The 23347-nt window shown below is 33.7% G+C and overlaps 2 protein-coding genes across 3 annotated transcripts in view; one reads left to right on the top strand and one right to left on the bottom strand.

Annotated features, from left to right (window-relative positions):
• LOC134246465 (pre-mRNA-splicing factor ATP-dependent RNA helicase PRP16-like) overlaps window positions 1-23347 on the bottom strand; it is a 48038-nt gene that overhangs the window by 5742 nt on the left and 18949 nt on the right. Inside the window, exons 21-24 of the mRNA XM_062728831.1 lie at window positions 13744-13892; window positions 13449-13503; window positions 9352-9486; window positions 8853-8978 (exon numbers count right to left, since the gene is read on the bottom strand). Of these exons, the coding sequence (XP_062584815.1) occupies window positions 8853-8978; window positions 9352-9486; window positions 13449-13503; window positions 13744-13892 (465 nt within the window). The remainder of the gene's footprint in view (window positions 1-8852; window positions 8979-9351; window positions 9487-13448; window positions 13504-13743; window positions 13893-23347) is intronic.
• LOC134246493 (leucine-rich repeat-containing protein 70-like) lies at window positions 4658-21870 on the top strand. 2 transcript variants are annotated; one of them, XM_062728868.1, is made up of 2 exons: window positions 4658-4829; window positions 19797-21870. In XM_062728868.1, exon 2 carries the CDS (start codon window positions 19802-19804, stop codon window positions 21557-21559), a length of 1758 nt encoding a protein of 585 aa, XP_062584852.1. In that variant the 5' UTR covers window positions 4658-4829; window positions 19797-19801; the 3' UTR covers window positions 21560-21870. The 2 variants fall into 2 exon arrangements, with proteins under 2 accessions (XP_062584852.1, XP_062584851.1); XM_062728867.1 differs by lacking the exon at window positions 4658-4829 and adding an exon at window positions 17405-17477.

Here is a 23347-nt window from a genome sequence, read left to right on the forward strand (position 1 = left end):
CTGGGGGTCATGATTTTTTATAATTTAATATCTACACTACCCAAGGATGCTTCCACGTAAGTTTCAGCTTTCCTGGCCCAGTGGTTCTTGAGGAGATTTTAAAAGATTTGTTCTATATATTCCTATGTAAAACTTGGATTCCCTATTGTGGCCCCGCCCTACCCCCGGGGGTCATGATTTTAACAATTTTATATCTACACTACCCAAGGATGCTTCCACATAAGTTTCAGCTTTCCTGGCCCAGTGGTTCTTGAGAAGAAGATTTTTTAATGACCCCACCCTATTTTTGTCTTTTCTTGATTATTTCCCCTTGTTAGGGGGTAATGGTCCTTCATTTTCACAATTTAAACTCCCCTTCACCCAAGGATGCTTTGTACCAAGTTTGGTTAAAATTGGCCCATTGGTTCTTGAGAAGAAGTCGAAAATGTGAAAAGTGTACAGACGGACAGACAGACGGACAGATGACGGACAAAATGTGATCAGAAAAGCTCACTTGAGCCTTTGGCTCAGGTGAGCTTATAAACATTAGAGCCCCACCCTAACACAAGAAGACCTGACCCAGGGGCCTGAAATTCACAAATCTCAAAGAGGCATCCTTCCTCATCATAATTATGCAGAAAAGAAGATTTTAAAAAACAAGAGGCCCATGGGCCACATCGCTCACCTGAGCACTATGGCTAGGAAAAAGTAGAAATTGGTTTATTATTGAAAAGTTTAAATCCAAAAGTAGTCCCATGACCAATCATGGCTTTGCTATTCTTGAGAAGATGATTTTTAGAATCTACACTACCTGAGGATGCTTCCATATAAATATGATCAATTCTGGCTTTGCTATTCTTGAGAAGAAGATTTTTAAAGAATTTTCCTATATATTTCTATGTAAAACTTTGGTCGGCCATTGTGGCCCCGCCCTACCCCCCGGGGGTCATGATTTGAACAAACTTGAATCTACACTACCTGAGGATGCTTCCATATAAATATGATCAATTCTGGCTTTGCTATTCTAGAGAAGAAGATTTTTAAAGAATTTTCCTATATATTTCTATGTAAAACTTTGGTCGGCCATTGTGGCCCCACCCTACCCCCAGGGGTCATGATTTGAACAAACTTGAATCTACACTACCTGAGGATGCTTCCATATAAATATGATCAATTCTGGCTTTGCTATTCTTGAGAAGAAGAATTTTAAAGAATTTTCCTATATATTTCTATGTAAAACTTTGGTCGGCCATTGTGGCCCCGCCCCACCCCTAGGGGTCATGATTTGAACAAACTTGAATCTACACTACCTGAGGATGCTTCCATATATATATATGATCAATTCTGGCTTTGCTATTGTTGAGAAGAAGATTTTTAAAGAATTTTCCTATATATTTTTATGTAAAACTTTGGTTGGCCATTGTGACCCCGCCCTATCCCCGGGGGTCATGATTTGAACAAACTTGAATCTACACTACCTGAGGATGTTTCCCCATAAGTTTCATCTTTCCTGGTACAGTGGTTCTTGAGAAGAAGATTTTAAACATACCACCAAATTTTCATTAATTCCCAATTATCTCCCCTTGAAAGAGGGCGTGGTCCTTCAATTTCACAAACTTAAATCCCCTTCACCCAAGAATGCTTTGTGGCAAGTTTGGTTGAAATTGGCCCAGCGGTTCTTGAGAAGAAGTCGAAAATGTGAAAAGTTTACAGACAGACAGACAGACAGCTAGACAGACGGACAGACAGACAGACGGACTGATGGACGCTGGACAAAATGTGATAAAAAAAGCTCATGACCCCCGGGGGTAGGGTGGGGCCACAATGGCTGATCAACGTTTTACATAGGAATACATAGGAAATTTTTTTTAAAATCTTCTCAAGAAGCATTGAGACAGGAAAGACGAAACTTATGTGAAATCATCCTCCGGTAATGTAGATTCAAATTATTCAAATCAAGACCCCTGGGGATAGGGCAGGGCCACAATTGCCGATCATAATTTTACAAAGGAATATATAGGAAAAATCTTTAAAAATCTACTTCTCAAGAACCATTGAGACATGAAAGATGAAACTCATGTGAAATCATCCTCAGGTAGTGTAGATTCAAGTTTGTTCAAATCATGACCCCTGGGGGTAGGGTGGGGCCACAACGGCCGATCAAAGTTTTAACATAGGAATCTATAGGAAAAGTTTTTAAAAATCTTCTTCTCAAGAAGCATTGAGACAGGAAAGATGAAACTCATGTGAAATCATCCTCAGGTAGTGTAAATTCAAATTATTCAAATCAAGACCCCTGGGGATAGGGCAGGGCCACAATTGCCGATCATAATTTTACAAAGGAATATATAGGAAAAATCTTTAAAAATCTACTTCTCAAGAACCATTGAGACATGAAAGATGAAACTCATGTGAAATCATCCTCAGGTAGTGTAGATTCAAGTTTGTTCAAATCATGACCCCTGGGGGTAGGGTGGGGCCACAACGGCCGATCAAAGTTTTAACATAGGAATCTATAGGAAAAGTTTTTAAAAATCTTCTTCTCAAGAAGCATTGAGACAGGAAAGATGAAACTCATGTGAAATCATCCTCAGGTAGTGTAAATTCAAATTATTCAAATCAAGACCCCTGGGGATAGGGCAGGGCCACAATTGCCGATCATAATTTTACAAAGGAATATATAGGAAAAATCTTTAAAAATCTACTTCTCAAGAACCATTGAGACAGGAAAGATGAAACTCATGTGAAATCATCCTCAGGTAGTGTAGATTCAAGTTTGTTCAAATCATGACCCCTGGGGGTAGGGTGGGGCCACAATGGCCGATCAAAGTTTTAACATAGGAATATATAGGAAAAATCTTTAAAAATCTTCTTCTCAAAAACCATTGAGACAGGAAAGATGAAACTCATGTGAAATCATCCTCAGTTAGTGTAGATTCAAGTTTGTTCAAATCATGACCCCTGGGGGCAGGGTGGGGCCACAATGCCTGATCAAAGTTTTACATAGGAATATGTAGGGAAATCTTGTAAAATCTTCTTCTCAAGTACTGCAAAGCCATGATAAGTGATATCCATATGGAGGCATTCTCGGGTAGTGTAGATTCTAGTTTTCAAATTATAACCATCAGGCCACAATCGTGGATCCAAGTTTTACATTAAAATATTTTTTTAAATCTTCTTCTCAAGAATAGCAGAGCCATGATTAGTCATATTTATATAGAAGCATCCTCAGGTAGTGTAGAATTAAATTTGTTCAAATCATAACCCCCAAGGGTAGGATGGGGTCTCAATGGTGGATTAAAGCATCTTCATGTATTGAAGATCAAATTTGTTCAAATCATGACCCTTTGGGGTAGGGAGGGAAACAATGGGGGAATCAAATTCAAATCATAACAAAGTAATATAAAGTAAAACAAGTTAAACAAAATGTAAACTTTTAAACCCTTTTTCCTCAAGAACAGCAAAGTTATATGCTGTATTGATATGGAGGCATTCTCAAGTAGTATTTTAATTCAAACCCCCCCTCAACTTTTCAATTCTGATATGATTTGTGCTCTGGTGAGCGATGTGGCCCCTGGGCCTCTTGTTATTGATATACTCCAGAGACCAAAGATGCATCAACTGATAAAGTTTGATGATTCTAAGCCAACAAGTGGTTGAAATATTTACGAATTTCTTTATAAAAGGCTTATTATTCTAAAAGTTATAGATAGAAAATTTATAGAAAGCTGGATGTACAGTCAGAAAGAGTCTTTACTTTAAGGTTCCTCATAGCAGGGCCCCATTGAATTATTTTGACCCCAAAGTGAACTTTTATTGTAATAGTGAACATGTCTAATACACTGGTAGGTTAACATACACAGTGTACTAGAAATGCGTGCCTTTGGTATTTCTTAGTAATACATCTGTTGCACTTTATGAATAAAATTATTAAAATTGGGTGTAGGGATTATTGTTTGGGCAGTGTATATCTTAAAGAAACATGTAAATTATTGAAAGAAAAGTAGAATGGTGATTTCCTTCCCCTTTGAAGTACTCTACCTCACATGCTGACTCAAGTATTACGACATGCTAAGTGTGTAAATGAGGGATTTGAACAGTTCAAATGTTCAGAACTGGTCGTACATGTAATTTTAAGCAATACCACTTTCATGTACCATAGGTATATATATATGTAATATATAAATCTGTTTTATATACATATATAATTATGTCATTGAGCTTGTATGCTGCTAAAGACAAATTTTCTATAATTTACCAATTCCTTCTTTCATCAGAAGACCTTTGATAAGGTATGAAATAAGATACAACAAACTAATGCAGGAAAGGGAATTTAACGTAATCACAATTGATCCTTTGATCCCCTCACCAACTGTTGCCATATACAAAATCTGTATTGTAATTTTTTTGTGGAACAAAAGAATCTAATTTTGATTGATATATTATAGATTATTAATTTTCATTTATTTTGTACATTTTATCTAACATTGCATAAATAATTTTTATGTAAAAATATACATGTTGAGTATATGTGTGTATAATTTTTTTCACTGAGTGACTCAGTCCAGAAAGTCAACATGCGATAGAAGTGTGGTCACTTGATGCACTCTACTGAACAATACGATATGGTGGGAAAACTCAGTGTGGTGTGATAGGGGGCATCTGTTTGTTACTATAAATAGATGAAGGTTAGCTGGCAGACTGGCACTACAAATGTGCTGAACAGCACTTGTATACAATGACCAATGTATTCTGTGTACAAGAGTGTGGGGATATTGTGTCTGCACACCATACAGTTTTCAGCAACGTGGAGTTGACCTGAACACACATATTTTTTAACATTTATAAAGGTAAGTTTCCAATGCATATGCAGCAAGCATGATCAAGGTCTTTCTGAATAGTACATACATCACGACAAATGCATGCATCTAGATAATAGATATAATATATAAATGAAAGGCTAATAGCTTGTATTTTTTTTTTCCTTTGTATTCCAATACACAATATAATACTTTTATCCCAGTTGTGGCCCCAACCTCTGATCCACGAAGACCATGCATGATTAAAAAGATAGATACACTGGGGGGGGGGGGGGGGGTGCTTGCATTATAATTTTGATTCATCATGGTCTTACTGTTCTTGACAAAAAAATTCATAATATAACCATATACTTGTATATTAATGTAAAATGATCGTCTAGTCTAGACACCTTCACTTATGTAAAATATGATTTAAACAAACTTGTATTTTACCACATATGCTACTAAAATAATCCCACTACCAGTGGTACTCACTTTCTTACTTTTTGTAAAGGATATTTTTCTTTTTGTCTTTTCTCTCTTTTTTAATTTAATTTCTCATGAAAATTTTGACGTGGTAATTAAATTGCATATGATATAGCAAATTTATGGATATACATAGCATTTTTTTAATCCCTGGCAAACCCTTCATAATTCCATGTGAAATTTTATTATTATGATTATAACAAACTCTAATTTTAATTAATGGCTTAAAGAACTGATTTCATTTCCCAGCGGGTTTTAAAAAATTACATCTTTTAAAACCATGTTTTCATAGCTGTAATAGTGTGACCCTCTCCTTTTTGGGGAAGGGGGGATATCAGATTTAAACAATTTGGAGAGGGCTACATTACATGTATTGCATCTGAAGTTTTCAGTATCAAAATCTGATGTGTTGAACTGATATTATTTCTTGTAATTATTCAAATTTGAATTTCAATTCTAAATCATTAGAATACTTGACTACTCCAAAGATACATTTTATTTTCAAAACTTCCCTGAACAGTCATATATGAAGGAAAACATGAATATTTTGAATTTATTTTAGATTTGTGAATATTTGGTATACATTCATAATACACTTCATTTTTAAGGATCTTTGTGTTGTCAACTTGATCCCATATCTTAGCTATAGTATTTTAATTTTGTATTTATCTGCTTATATTATTTAACATCCAATTAATATACATGTTTGAGTATAAGGACCCCATTGGAAATAAGCCATTGGCTTTCATGGGTTATCCTTGGTATACAAATATAATCTTATGTGAATCATATTTATAAATTCATGTCTTTCAAAAATGATTGATTCCGATATTTTATATCAATTATATTGTTTAATGCCATCTTTTATATATATATATCTTAAATTATATTGTGAATATTGCAACGTATGTGTAGTATACCAAATAAATATCTATCTAATTCATTTTAAAGTTCATTTTAAATTCCTTTTATGTTTCAATATATATTCAAATAGAATTTTTGATACCAATTGAATATAGCAAAGGAAATTCACAGGTCCCCAAAACTTTATTTGAACCAAGTTTGACTGTACTCTGGTCACCATGGCTTATTCTTTTGCCATAATAAGTTATTGTCAACAACAAAACAGAACTACTGGGCTTCATTAGAATGAGGAAAATAGTCTTTGTAACACAGATATATACACAATATATTATGCCCCATAATCAAAAATTCAGGGGTTTTAAGTTTTTGCCCTGTCCATTTGTCTGTCTATCTGTTTGTCTGCTAAAACTTACACCTTCTCCATAACTTTTGAGCAGGTGGGTTTCACAGGTGTATTTCTTGTGACAAGAAATTTCTTTTGGTACAGCCAAATTTGACCTTGTGACCTTGACCTTGGGGTTTGACCCATTTTTACCAAAAATTTCCGAACTTTAACCATAGCCACAACTTTAAAATAGTTGGTGCTTCACTGTTACAATAGTCCTTTTATTGGGTGTAAAAATATTTGAACTTGACCTTAGAGTTTGGTCCACTTTTAAAAAAATTCAACCTTCACCATAACCTTTGAACTGTTAGACTAGGGCTTACAATCCTTACATATTTCACATGTATATTCCTTGTGACAAGACCTTACTTAACTTTGAAGACAAACAAGTTTGACCTTCTGACCTTGACCTTAAGGTGTTGCCCCTTTTAAAAACTTTATCCTTGACCATAACTTTTGAACTGTTAGTGCTTTCATATTTCACAGGTGTTTTCCTTGTGAGACCTTCCTTTGGGTACCAACAATTTTTATCTTTTGACCTTGACCATGGAGTTTAACTTGCATTTGAAAATTTTCACCCCCTGCTTTAAGCTGCAATACAGGGGCATCAATGTTTCAAAAACACATCTTGTTGTACTCATGATAAGGAATCTATGCATAGCATGGTTTGCTTGTTTGTTTAATGTCCCTTCACATTTTTCACTCATATTGAAAAGCCCCCGCTTGCCAATAGAAGGCTGCAAACTTAAATATGTACTTAGGGCTTTAGGCTTTTGAGCAGAGAAGAATCTCCCTACTGGATTCGAAGCCACGACTTAAAGGTGACTCTAGAGCAATGCTCTAACCACTGTGCCACAAAGGTGAAAGTGGCAGAGATATTTCTGATATGGCTTTTCTGATAAGTCACAAACTATTGTAAATGATCAGAACACTAACATATAATTTAAACTCTGACACAATACTCATAGGTCATCACTACACCAGAAGCCAGAAAGGTTTGGTATTATGAACATTAAGACTGCATCTGAACTTTTTTAACATAATGAAAATTTCGTCCACACAAAATGGAGATTCTTATAAAAATTTCTAAAATACAGACAGCTTTAAACAGGTCCTGTATGTAATTACCTATACAATGCTGTATTCTGATTACATGGTCAATGCTATATTTCTGTATAGTTATACAGTTGTATTTTGGAATTTTGACATCTTGAATACTATGAACAAGTCACAGTGAATTGGAAGCCTCAACTCTTTCCATGCATTTTAACCCCTATATCTAAGTCTTCAGTCCTCGCTAGTTTTTTTAGCTCACCTGAGCCGAAGGCTCAAGTGAGCTTTTCTGATCAAAATTTGTCCGTTGTCTGTCGTCGTTGTAGTCGTTGTCGTTGTTGTCGTTGTTGTCGTCGTTGTCGTAAACTTTTCACATTTTCATCTTCTCCTCAAGAACCACTGGGCCAATTTCAACCAAAACTTGGCACAAAGTATCCTTGGGTGAAGGGGATTTAAGTTTGTTCAAATGAAGGGCCACGCCCTTTTCCAAGGGGAGATAATCATGATTTAGAGAAAAATTATTGGCATTTTTAAAAAATCTTCTCCTCAAGAACCACTGGGCCAGGAAAAATGTAACTCATGTGGAATCATCCTCAGGTAGTGTAGATTCAAGTTTGTTCAAGTCATGACCCCCAGGGGTAGGGCGGGGCCAAAATGGCCGATCAAAGTTTTACATAGGAATATATAGGAAAAATCTTTCAAAATCTTCTTCTCAAGAACCACTGGGCCAGGAAAGATGAAACTCATGTGGAATCATCCTCAGGTAGTGTAGATTCAAGTTTGTACAAGTCATGACCCCCGGGGGTAGGGCGGGGCCAAAATGGCCGATCAAAGTTTTACATAGGAATATATAGGAAAAATCTTTCAAAATCTTCTTCTCAAGAACCATGGAAACAGGAAAGATGAAACTCATGTGAAGTTATCCTCAGGTAGTGTAGATTTAAGTTTGTTCAAGTCATGACCCCGGGGTAAGGGTGTGGCCAAAATGGCCGACCAAAGTTTTACATAGAAATATATAGGGAAACCTTTTTAAATCTTCTTTTCAAGTACTTCAAAGCCAGGATTAGTAATATTTGTATGGAATCATCCTCAGGTAATGTAGATTCTAGTTCGTTCAAATTATGATCCCCTTGGGGGTTAAAATTCACCCCCCCTCCCCAACTTAACTTTCAGTTCTGATCTGATATGTGTTTTTTCCTAGCTGATGTGCTCAGGTGAGCGCTGTGGCCCCTGGGCCTCTTGTTTTTGGTTCTATTGAGTTTAAAGGTATGACTGTATGTACTTGCCTTGACAGTCATGATTAGTTCATGGTACACGATATAGTCGGGGTTATATCCCATGCCGTACAGCGAGCTGGTGGGATGAAGATGACAAGGCATTCCAGTACGCACATTAACGTACTCCCCTATCCCCTGAAACATACACAACACTGAGTAGTATACACAGTAATTATATATAGTAGTGCAATAAAAAAAACATTTCATACACTAGACTGTTATCCATACATCATATGAATGTCTCTCTGTTAATTTATTACAGACAAAATAATTACATGTGTTCCTCATTTCTTTAAAGTACTCTTTCTTCTTTGAATACAGAATTTTTTCTCTCTAAATTGTTCATGAGTCAAATAAGTTCTTTAATAACAGCCCCCCCCCCCTTAGTTTCCATTAACAAGAACTTTTTTAGTTTGCTTTAAAGTTAAAAAATGCAAAAAACCGCTAATATTCTGGACTTCTAATGGCAACCAATCCCAGTATTTGCAACAAGGAACTTATTTTATACCTTGAGTCGAGCAGCTTGATGGAAATATGCGGAACATATACACTTGCGGATGACATCCCACTCGTTTCCACATGAGACTAGCTCCATTTTCTGTTGATCCATTATTTCCTTTAGTTGTTGTCTCACTTCTCTTACCTGATAAATAAAAATCAAAAATGTACATAATAATTACAATTACCCAACTATTCTACCAAGTAAATAATGTACCCAAAAAACACTAAAATTGCCACCTATTTAATAATAATCTGATGATACTCTCACATTTATTTAAAGCAATATGAGCTGCATTTTTGAGAATTTTATTTTGCTGGTAAAATGTGTTATTCTGATTAATCTGTATATAATCTAAACCCTTATGATCAATAAGACCAAAATAAAGTTTCAAAATGTTTCAGAAGAAATATTTCTGTACAACCAAATGTACAGTATGATATAAGAAATCATTATTGTACAGGACGACAATAATTCAATTTTGCTTCAATTAAAGCTTATAAAAAGTTCTTCCAAGGCAAATATGAACAACAGAATTTTAGAAATGTTCTATTTTTCTGTCATTGAAATAGTTAATTACAAATTTGCAACTTTTTCTTTCGATGTCAAACATGCAGCTCATATTGCTTTAAAAAATTATTTAAATTCCCCATTTTTGTTATTAAAGTTTTTGTTTCACGCAGGATTATGAAAACAGTAAATCATAGGTTTTGTTTGTTGTTAAATGTTCCTCTCGGAAAAAATTTTCATTTATATGGAGAGGCCACCACTTGCCAGTGGAGAGCTGCACATTTTGCCCTATACTCGGGACTCAGGGCCATTGAGCAGTGAAGGGTCTTTTTTCGTGCCAGCACCTACTGCGACACAGGACCTCAGTTTATATGGTCTTATCCAAAGGACCAGTCTCTACGTCCCACAGTGGAATTTGAACCTGCGATGTAAGGATCAACTCCTTACTCCACAACTCTAAGGCAGACATTCTAACCACTGCGTCACATGGGCAACTGTAAAGCAGTAGTAAATTGACTAATATACTCAATGAAAATAAAAAAAAATTAAGAAAAATTATAAAAAAAATTGACAAAACTTTTGAAAATAAATCTAATTGGAGATTTAAATAAATATACCCAGTACTTTTAATTTATTTGCCTGGTAGCAATTTTGACTCATTAACCTATGAAAGGTTATGCTGGGCATGCAGGGGAATTTTGTTTACATTTGTATTACAAGTGCAGGGTGCAGCCTTGCCATTATCTGAAAGAATTAATTTACTGCTTTTATGAGGAATTTGATACAATTTATGTTCAGTTAAATGAGAAGAATGTAATAAAGTGCATCTACCCAGTCCACATTAGTACGTATTCAAAGCCTCTAACAAGATGTGCACTTTTGTATTATTTTGAATGGGAGCCCCCTTATCTGATGTCGACTTTTGTCTGCTTTTTTTTTCAACATTTATAGATGTACCTTTCTGTGAGGCAGACTTGCATTTTATGGGCAATAACTTTTAAAAAGAATTGTCCAGAATCCAGGGGCCTGTTTTACAAAAGAACTTACGACTAAGATCAAAAACTTCAGATTATTGTAAAATTTTGCATAATTAATAATTCTCTTTGAAATTGTTTGTGTAAAAAATATCTTACCACATTCCTTTTAAGGAGTTTAAAATAATTTTCTATATAAAATTAATTAAAAAGTTATCTGAAGAATTAGATTTGGTCTTAAGTCGTAAGTCCTTTTGTAAAATGGGCCCCAGAGTCACCTTCAGCGATAACTTAAATCAACTTACTTAATAAACAATGCTCCAAACAACACAGAATAAATTAATAGGTTTTATTATATAAAAATTTTATGGGGAATTTTAGTGTAGGTTAACCAGCTAAAATGATGAGTTTTTCGTTTTTTTTTTAATTTTAAACAGGTTATTTATTCAATAAAATTTGCTTTTATGTAAATAATGCATTTTGAACAAAGTATCCATAATTTCATACATCAAATATTAGTTTCATCAATGCTTTACAAATGTTATGTACATATGTACCAAGGTTTGGTCTCATACCGTTAAACCTTGATAATCTGGCGCCAAAAATCCAGATGCTTGACCCTTCCTGATGCTTTGTGGGGAACATAATATACAGAGATATCTACTCATTATAAAAGTTATACATGTATTTGACCAGTAAACTGAATGCTTCATTTATCCAGATGATTTACTTGGGAACACATGTGGCCTAATTGTTGATTGAACGTTTTTAGCTCACCTGAGCCGAAGGCTCAAGTGAGCTTTTCTGATCACATTTTGTCCGGCGTCCGTCTGGCTGTCTGTCCGACTGTCTGTCTGTAAACTTTTCACATTTTCGACTTCTTCTCAAGAACCGCTGGGCCAATTTCAACCAAACTTGCCACAAAGCATCCTTTCGTGAAGGGGATTCAAGTTTGTTCAAATGAAGGGCCACGCCCTCATTCAAGGGGAGATAATTGGGAATTAATGAAAATTTGGTGGTATGTTTAAAAAATCTTCTTCTCAAGAAACACTGTGCCAGGAAAGATGAAACCTATGGGAAAGCATCCTCAGGTAGTGTAGATTCAAGTTTGTTCAAATCATGACCCCCGGGGGTAGGGCGGGGCCACAATAGTTTTACATAGAAATATATAGGAAAATTCTTTAAAAATCTTCTTCTCAAGAATAACAAAGGCATGATTGATCATATTTGTATGGAAGCATCCTCTGGTAGTGTAGATTCAAGTTTGTTCAAATCATGACCCCCAGGGGTAGGCGGGGCCACAATGGCCGACCAAAGTTTTACATAGAAATATATAGGAAAATTCTTTAAAAATCTTCTTCTCAAGAATAACAAAGCCATGATTGATCATATTTATATGGAAGCATCCTCAGGTAGTGTAGATTCAAGTTTGTTCAAATCATGACCCCCGGGGGTACGGTGGGGCCACAATGGCCGACCAAATTTTTAAATAGAAATATATAGGAAAATTCTTTAAAAATCATCTTCTCAAGAATAGCAAAACCATAACTGTACAGAGGTTTACTTTTGGATTTAAACTTTTCAATAATAAAACCAATTTCTACTTTTTCCTAGCCACAGTGCTCAGGTGAGCGATGTGGCCCATGGGCCTCTTGTTTTAATTTGAAATTATGTTTTTCTTGAAGTTGATTGAGACGTAAACACTTTTAAGTGTAGTGATAATTTATAATAATTGTATCAGATTAATATTTAAAAAAAAAATAAAAAATACAAATGTATATTTATATCACAACAAAATGCCACAAATTCAGAATTTTGAAAAAAACTTTTATTCTACCATCGCATTAATGTAATGTAAATGGCTTAGCCTAGTTTATTAAACTTATATTAAACAGCAAAACTCATTTAGTACGAACACAACTATTGCGAATTCACGGATATAGTGAAGTTAACTTGGATCCCCAGCTTTATAAATTTAACTAATTCCTTATACGGATATAACGAATTACAGATATAGCGTAGTAATTTCATAGGTCCCAGTTACTTTGTTATAACTGAGTTTTACTGTACTAAGTTTGCATGTGCAAATGGATCCTGTTGTCTAAATGAATACAAAATCATTTTATTTTTATCAATGCTTTTACAAAAAATTAAAGCACCAATGTAACTTTTTCAACTCTCCAAGGTAGTGGTGACATAGTTTTTGAATACTAAATATTTTTCATGCAAATTTTTTCTTGATCAAAGCACTTTATATATAAAGCCACCTAACTCTATCAGAATTTAATGTGTCACACGGGTACATTATAGGTGTGACATCACCATGCAGCTCTCTGTCGATCTTATGGCCATAGCTTTTCTTTGATAGAATAATAATGTTAATTTTACTTTTTTGCAATATTTATGTGGTCCTATTATTTAAAATTTAAAAGGAAAAATAAATTAAATTTTCAGATATTTATCTTCTGCATTGCAAACTAAATGGAATTATTTTTTATTGCAAAAAAAAAAATCTACAATAAATAAATTTTACTTTGGACACAGAAAAGAATACGGTCACTATATGATTGAGTTTTTTAATCAGCATTGGATGTTAAAGAAAATTTATAGGCTAAAACTCACCTTTCTCATCGCCTTGATGTGAATAAAGTGCTCATTGCACCAAGTGGCCGAGTACCTAAATAAAGAAAAAAAAAAGAAAAAAGATCCAATATGTATAAAACAAAACATTTTTAATTAATACTTAAAAGACCTCTTTTATTTTTTTTTTTAACCTATTCAATTTCTAGCATTTTTTTTTTATTTTGAGACAAAAAAGTTTATTCATTTCATTCTCCAATGAAACAAATTTAAGAATCTCAAAGTTGACCCTCTCGGAGGATTTTCTATGATAATTTGAGATACAGTAAGAGTTTACCCATTTCTTTTCCACTGTTGATAGACGTTTAAGATGGTCAGATGGTCACTCTCAGGCACCTGGAATTTCTCCCTGGCATTATCTGAGTCTTCCTCACGCCCCTTTGGTCGGTAAAAAATGGCAGGCACTGACAACATGGACACAATTATCTACAGAAAAAAAAATAAATTGATTAATGGCAAAGGACAAGGCATCATATCAGCTGAATTTGAATCATTTGAGATATAAAAATCAAAACAGTTAATTAAGGTTGTGACTTAAATGATGTTTGTTTTAAAACCAACACCGATTTTGGTTCAAAGCATAAGTGATTGCCATTAGAAAGTAGCAAACTGAATCTTTTACCAAACATCATCAATTCTGAGATTTTGGTCACTCTGGAGATACTTATTACTTTGAGAAAAACAGAGCACATACTTGCTTATCTAAGATTTTCATACATAAGACATACTTATGCATGAATTTTATAAATATGGTGGATAGGCAAACTTTTTAAAAACAAAATTGCCTCATATTGATGAAAACTTGAAGAAGAAAAACACTTAATCTAATTAGAAATTGACCAATATTATGACCTTCCAGTGACCTTTATGTATCTTATCACTTGAAAACTAATACTCATATTGAAAACAGATGACAAGTTTCAGATATGAACTATTGCATTATTCCAGATTTAAGACATCTTAAAACAGAGGGCAAATAGGGGTCAGAGCCTATTTTGATCCTTATTGGTGTTTATTTATCTCCCCTTAGAAAACCTTTTTAGTAATAATACCAGGGTGTGACCCAAAATGATAATTTAAAAAAAAAATTATTTCAATTCTTTTTTTATTTAATATTTGGATGCTTTGAGGGAACTTTTTAATTGATAATGAAAACATTAATGAATCTACCGGTATATTTTTACTAATTTTGGAAATAGATCATGGGGTGCCAGTTGACTGACAAGGCTTGACAAGGATTCTACTTCTTTATTACAACATATACTTTTTTAAGTACATATTTTTCAGACCCTGTTCATGGTTCCATCAAAGTTCCAAAGGCAACTAGAGGTATTGTGAGCAAAGAGCTCACCAAACGATACCCCCTGCCTCCCATATGGCTATAATGGCAAAGTCCATGTTTTGCTGTGGCCGGGAAACCCAAAATATGTGTCGGATCAAAAAGTAAAATAGGAGGTCACAATGGCAATATGTAATAAAGATTCTGTGAAAGTTTCATTAAATTTCACTCAGTGGTATAAGAGGAGTTGTGGATAAGAGATGGGTACCCCAAAGCGTAAAAGACAGACGGACGGACGGACAGCTAGACGGACGGACATACCGATTACTATATACCCTCTCGCTTTTCAAGAGGGGGGTATAATGATCTGAATGGATATCAGGAGACTTCAAATAAGTTTAGTTATTTTTTGGCTGAGCAGTGTTTTTTTTTAATATATGAGTCTGACCCTCCATTTTTACAGGGTTAAATTTACAGTATGGAAGTGTGTGATTGGTATTAAACCTGTATATTAGTAGGTCAAGTATTGAAAAGTTTACACAAAACTGGATAACCTTGGGTTACCTAACATGAATCAATGTTTACTTTAAAACAAAACAGGTAAAAAATGTACTTGACCATGTTGACTTTGATTTATATATCAATATACCGTGGTATTATTTTAAAATGGGGGGTCAATGTTCGTAAATAAGGAACATTTTGTTGGTTCAAAGGGACATACGGTAATTCAGTGGGTAACGTGAATATTCATATGATTCAGAGAATAATATATATAGACAAAATAATTATTTGTGGGGATGTAAATTCATGAATAAGGGTTACCCATGAAATCCATCAACATTGGTCCCCCCAGAGCAATGGTGCTTCCACAGTAATCCTCTAAACCTTACATCATTTAAAAAGAATTTTATTCCAAAATTAGACTTGTTCCTACAGAGGGTGCCTGGGTAAAATAATTCTCTTCTCTCAAGAAGGTTAAGGTGAAATTAGAAAAGAGAGACCCATAGGCCACAATGCTCACCTGGGCCATTATTCTCTTTATGACAGATGAATATGTTTATAAGTAGATATACATTTGCTAAGTGTGCACATGAAATTGTAAGTCCATAATTTCAATAATTTGAATTTACAGTTAATGCAGCAGTTAAACTGCTTTAGTATATCACTGTATTAAGTGGCTTGTAAAACTCAATTTAAGTATTTAAATTTATTAAATTTTTGTTTCATGTTTTAATGGCTTCTTCTGGCTCTTCCAAGTGCATAGTGACATATTCTAACAACTTATGAATATGAATATATTTATATAACCCAGCCACTAAAACAAATCCTCCATATGTAAACATTCAAGAGTGTGACATTACACACCTTTGCTTCAGAATTTGAATACAAATTCATACATGTATATATAATATATGCAGGTCAACTGAGTACAAAAATGACACATGGTGTAGGTTCAAACAGCCTGACTGAATCAAGCTAGCCTATCAACCTTACTTCTCTGTAACACAATGAGGAGAATGTTATTCCTGTAAACAAAGCCAATGTCAGTACCCAGCTCTGAACCCAAAGCTATCTGAACACCTCTTAAAATGAATAGGAATTTTATTCAGCACTCTAGTGAGATACATTCATCTTGAAAAGAAAGATGCTAGTCAATGCAGAAATCTACCTGACAATTTACCTGGCACCACCCCGCCCACAGGTGTAAAGTTCTGAGGGACAGTAGCCTTAGTGGACAAAGACCCCACTGGGATTCTGCTGTGGAGAAGTTTTTATATAGAATACCAATATATAGAGAGACTGCAGATAGGTGGAGGAGAATAAACTTATAAATCAGAATAAACATAAATCATAGACACTCATTTCTCATTTCTCCATTGCATCACCTTGAAATAAACATGTTGTTGTCAGTTTCGTGTTTTTCTATCTTAATTTATTGCTTTTAAGATGGCCATCGAAATACAGGTTCATAAATTTTCTATCAGTAATGGAAGTCAATAATATACATCTTCAGTCACAATATCAATATAGACACAAAAACTTTACTTCCTAACTTTTTTTAATTACCCTAATACATTTACAAGATATGGTAAATTGGGTTTTTTTGCAGGGTAAAGGGGAGGGGTGGTGGTTATTTTTTGACAGAATTCAGATGACTGTGATATCAAACTGAATATACCTAAAATTTACTACTTTTCATATTAAACTATTAATTCAAACTTAAAATTCTAATCCCATATTTAAACATGAAAAAAAAAAATCAATTAGCTTTTAAAACTATAATTCAGAACAAGCATCACTGATTTAAGGTTAACATATCATCTAATGATAGAGCAATTCTACTATTATTTATTTATTTATTCTATCAATTCTACACAATTTTATCTTTATTTTAAGATACAGTTCAAGTTTCACTGTACCCAGAACCTTTCCTTTCCCACTTAATCAATCAGGGATTCTTTTGTTCCCTATCTGGTTCAATGGGGAGGAAAGAAATAAAAACAAATCCCCCATTTAGTGCCAACATACTGAAGTGTTCAAAAAAGGAAGCTTTCCAAACAGATCTTCAAGTACCAAATCAATAGATGTTTATGGTGTAATTTACGTCTCGTGTGTACACCTTGGATTTGGACCAATGAACAGGTCCGGTATATAAATAGATACTCTGAATACACTTTCTATATTTACCATTTGTAGTGTCGGATGCTCCCTATTATATTCCTTAATCCAACGTAAGTGTAAGATTACCATGATTCTATTACTTTACATTACATTGTTATAAAATATAGAATTTAAAGGAGGGAATAAATATTTCTAAATTCATTTGTTAAAAAAAAAAAATCAAATGAAACAAGATTTGTATTTTATGTTTTGATGCAAATTTAAAATGAGAAAAATTTCAAATTAATTTATATACACAATATCACTAAAAATATTTGTAGTATTGATTGTTTAATTAATTTTTACATTATTATGACCTCTAATGGCTAATAAATAGCAAGACTTTTTCGACTTTTTTTTTAATTAAAAAAGTACCCTATGTGTTGCAATAGTGATAATTTATCCCCCTTTTTCAAATTTCCAATTTTAGCCAAATCTGGACCTTAAATTCAATTACAAAAAATATGCATCTTAATTTGCTTATATACAATTTACATTTATAAACTAATAAATTAATGATAATATTTGTGTAAAAATGTTAAATATACCTCAGATCATCAGAATTAACATGACCAATACTTTTATAAAACTAATTATAGGTATCAAATTTTCTATAAAAATAAAACCCAGTGAAAAATAAAGTTTGCTAACAAATGTCAAAGAACCTGACAAGAAAGCAACTTATATCCACTAAAAATTTGATCATAAATTATAATTAGATTTTGCCTAATATTCTTTTTTTTTAAGTGAAACTTAAATGTAAGAAATTAAATCCACAGATTTCAAAATTTGAGGAAGTTACTGGAAAAATGAACAATTAGACACTGACTTTCTACGTGTGATGTGATGTGTAATTATATAAAATAGCTCCCAGTAAAGTTCTGGCCCAGACGAGGGAAAGACAAACATGAACTTTACAGATGGAATCTGATCTTATAAAGTAGTGAAACTGTGTTAAACTGAGTATGGATTGACAGAGTCCAAGTTCAAATTATGCCTTCAAATATTGGTACATGGTGTACATTTATAACATGTATAAACTTTATACAAACTGATCAGAGGTACTATGACATATAGTATACATGTAACCAGTGTTTGAAACTGGCTGTAAAAGTAGCTAGACATGCAGGGCTGACTGCTAGTAAAAGTTGTCCTGCCAAAAATGTACTAGCCCGAAAAAAGTTCATTTTAGCAATAACTTAATGTGAATGGGGGCAGCTCACTATATATTCAATCCCCGACCTGTAGACTGATGAATTCAACCAGTTTGCATGTTACACTTTGCAACCAGTAATATTAGTTGATTTGAGATAGTGTTATCAAATATCTGAATTTTAATTCATGGAAAAATTTTACACTTCCCGCCAGGCATCAAAACGTGCAAATTTGTTTGCCCATGACAAAATTTGTGCATCTAGGGAGGTCAGGCGCACGGTTATTTCAAACACTGATGTAACTATAATCATAATTTTAAAAAAATTAAGGGGGGATATCCAGAAAAAAATACATTTTTTTCCCAGATTTTTTCTTAATTTTGAGTTGACATTAGTTCCACAAATAATAACAAGTATATCAAAGTTGTGGGATAATTTTGACCTTTAGTTATAATGACCTTAGCCTGACTCATTATTTTCAATGGACAATAATAATTCCAGATACAATAGATGAATTTCAGTCAGTTCAGATAGCCAGATGGATATAATGAATCTTAATAATGGATACATTTTAGGAATGTCAAAAATAGAAAAATATTTTAAGTTTAACTTTAATTTTTCTCTCTCTCTTTTTTTTTTTAATTGTAAAATATAAACAATAAATGTGTCATTATGCAGGCAATAGGATAGGTCGTGCCATGATAATGGTATTTATCTAGATTTTAATCAAGAATTGAGGTGCTAGGGGCATGTAACTTAGGAAAGTAAATGACGCACAGACCTTACATTTGATAGACTTAAATAACCTATTCTACAAGGTGTTACGGAAAAAAGAAAATAAGCAAACACAATACAGTTTATTTCCTGTTAAATAGAGGGTAAAAATGGGAATGTTACTTTGAAGCCAATATCTAATTGAAAAATGAAAGCTATGTTTTAAATATTTAGATATGTATCATTATATTGTCTTTTTTAAAATGTAAATAATTTTAGGAACATTATATAAAAACAAGTTCTCCACATTTTTTACATTCATCGACTATTAAGTTTTTCTTATACATGAATCTTGACCTAGGAATAATTGACAAACACCAGATAAAATGATGGATGAAAAACAAACAATTCTTGATAAAAATACTTTATTTGATCCTTAGCTCTGCTAAGAACCAATTTTTGAAATCAAGCTATCTACACTTGTATACCATTTTAACAAGTTTTTTTTCTGCATTCTTGTAGGCAAAATGCTCAAGAAGACCAAAATCTGGCTGTTACAACTGACCTCTGTAACCTTGACCTTTGTTACCTTGACCTACTCCTATCAGATAGAGGACCTCTCCAAGGACTGTCAGTACAATGTGAGTGAGACTCTTGGCACCATGGTTACATGTTACTATGGAAACAAAACCACCATTCCTAAGTTACTGAATGAAAGTAGGCCTTATCTGGACCAAGAGTCTTGGAAATCTTTGACAGTTCTAGGAAATTCCATCATGACCATATTTCCAGTGGATTACTTTGAAGGAATTAGGGAGATAGAAACACTCCGCTTCCATAACACCTTAATGAAAACAATACCCAACATTTTTATGAACCTGCAACAGGTTAACACAATGGACTTTTCTTTCAATGAAATAGAGGACATGAGTGCCGCTAACATACAAAAGCTTGGTATCCATCTCCTAAATTTGTCCAGAAATGCCATTACCTTTTTGGAGCAGGATGATTTGTCATGGATTCCTTCTGTTGAAATTCTAGACCTTTCAAATAACATGATAACTGAAATTCCAACTGGTTTCTTTGGACCAACAAGACTGATCAGGAAACTGCTTTTATCTTACAATTCCTTGAGGGTCCTCACTGAACATTTATTTTCTGGGTTGGAAACTTCTCTTCAAGAACTGTATCTAGCAGAAAACAAGATTTCTGACATTCATCCCAATTCTTTAAGTAAGTTAATTGAACTGAAACTGTTGGATTTGTCAGGAAACCCATTTAATTTGAAAATGGATGCAAGTTCAATCAAACTTCCACAGCACCTAGCACATCTAGATCTACAGAGAACAGCACTCCAGACTCTGAAATTCTGCTCCATCCATCACCTTCATGACCTTGAGTACATCAATCTCCATGGAAACAACCTTGAATGTACTTGTGACCTTGTCTGGGTTAGTCAAAACTTGCAGCTCCATAACAATTTCTTCCCTAATTATAGACATGAGAGTTCTGAAATTCAGTGCAAAAACTTGAATGCCAATACAAAGAATGTTTCAACTTTGGAACCAGCATGTAAAAATTTAACTAGGCCCCATTGCTATGAAGACAGCCCACTTTCTCTGCTTCTACAAAATCTACAGGTCCTCCATTACATGGTAGAAATCAGAAAAGGAAAAATCTTGATACATTGGAGTCGTGTGAACTCTTCCCTGATCTATGCCTTCCGTATATCTGTTAAAGAGATGGGATCTAAAGGCTATTTCTATGGCCCTGTTACAATTCATTCTAGTTCAAATTCTTTCACGATTGAAAGTGTTGATCTAAAAAATGTCCAGCTCAAGGTGTGCCTTCATACAATGCTGAATGATTCTTATGATATCTACACTAAGTGTACATTTGTAGAGGATGAATCTTTGACCAGCATTGTGGGGATTTTAGCTGGCATTATTTTCCTCATTCCCTGCATGATTGCTCTCATCCTTGTTATTCATTACGACAGAAAACACACACATTACCGAAACTCGAGGGAAAGGCTTCTGAAAATATCATCAGCATCGGATACCGAAGACAAGGGCAGCGAAGTCTACAAACAGGAAGTGATCGATGACATTGAAATAGGGGTTGTAAAATCTCAGAAGAAACACCTAACAGAGGGAATCGTCCTAAACTCTAAAGACTTATCTACATCACAGGTCTCGGTCAAATTCGTCTCCGAGGAGAATGCTTCCCCAGTGCCAAATGATATCTCAATAGTGGATGGTCATTCAGCCAAAAATCAAACTTGAAGCTGATAATACTAAACTATTGTCTCTTAAGAACTAGATAAACATTTATAAACATTACTTGATTGTTGGTTTTAACCGTTGTTCTGTTTTGTTTGCCATAAGACTGGTGCACATGGCTGTCCACAGATTATTTTCATATTTTAGCTGTAAAGCTGAGTTCACATTGTATTCAAGAGCAGCTGTTATGTGAATTATACATTGTAATAATATAACACACATAAAACGATGATTGATATAATGAACAAATGTTATGACCCTTAAATAGGTCATAAAATGACTATAATATTGTTTTATTAAAGATAATGATGCTATTTGGTATTATTTTGTAACAATGTATATTCCAACAACTCTCACAACAAAAGGTGCTTGTCCTTTTATCTTCTCCACTTCCCCCTGCTGCTGTTTGGCCCCTCCATGAATATGAACAGGACAAACAGTGTTTGTCATGCCCATCTTCCACATTTCTTTTTAATGTCCTTTCATTTTTCTGTCGCACTTTGCCTTTAGATCAGTTTCAAAAAATTGACGTGATATTTTTTACGAACTTCAAATGCTGATACATATTGATGAGATCTATTCAACTTCATAAAAAAATTGCCCTTGACCTTACATTTGACCTTGATTTTGCTTCTCAAAAATTTATGTTTTGAATTAAGATTAAAAGAACTACTCAATATATTTTTATGAAACCTTATATGCTGAGCTATTAAACTCTTCTTAAAAAAAAAATGACCTTTGACTTTTTCTTTGACCTTGATCTTTCTTAATTTTGTAATTAACTTATTTCACAGAAACAAATTAGGATAATTTCATCAAATCTTATAAGCTGGTTCAAATTAGAATGAGTATTCAACTTCATTATTTTTTTTTACCTTGACCTCAGCTTTGTTCTTGATCTCACTTTTCTCAATTAGGTGCTTTGCAAAGGTACAAAGAAATGTTCAGAATATCTATAATATTTTATAATTACCTAAGTTTCAAAGAGACTTTCTAAGACATTTTTATCAAATTTTAAGCTAACAGAAATTAGAAGAGCTATTCAACTTCATCAACATTAATTTTCTACCTTGGGCTTTTCTTTGACCTTGACCTCGTATTTATATATAGCTAAGTTTCAAAGAAAAAAAATTCAAGGTATTTTTATCAAATTGCATATGGATGGACAATATATTCAAACGTTTAAGAATAGTCTGACCTTGACCTTGTAACCTCAAAGTCTACAGGGGTCATCTACATATTCCAGGAACCAGTGTACTAAGTTACATTTCTGTGATGAAAATGTTCACAAAATAATACTGGGTGATTAACTTCTTACATTTATATCCATGCAGTTTGACTTTGAATTAATTTAACTCTGTGACCTCAAAATCAACAGGGGTTATCTACCCCTTATAGGAAACCAGTGTAAGTAATGGGTTTTCAAAAATATTGAAATGTCTATACATTTCAGTATGTCTAGTTTGACTCTTGATCTTTGACCCTGTGACCTTGAAATCAATACGGTTCATTACTCTTCAAGAGGTAATATCCATCAAAGGATTCACAAGATATTTAAAAACAGTCTATTAATTTATACATGTATGTTCATTTTGATTCTTGACTTTTGATTTTGTGACTTCAAAATCAATAGGGGTTACCTACTTCTTTAAATGTAGAAAATTTTATGTTTGAAAAGCAAATGGCTGTTAAGATATCTAGTGGACAATGTCTCATTATGTCTAGAGTAGATGACCTTTGACTTCAAAATCAATTGGGTTCATTTTCTTTTCAGGGGCTTCCAGTATACCA

The sequence above is a fragment of the Saccostrea cucullata genome, unplaced genomic scaffold, assembly GCF_032062105.1.
Source record: "Saccostrea cucullata isolate Sc308-1 unplaced genomic scaffold, CSIRO_AGI_Scuc_v1 ctg2, whole genome shotgun sequence".
Lineage (NCBI taxonomy): Eukaryota > Metazoa > Mollusca > Bivalvia > Ostreida > Ostreidae > Saccostrea > Saccostrea cuccullata.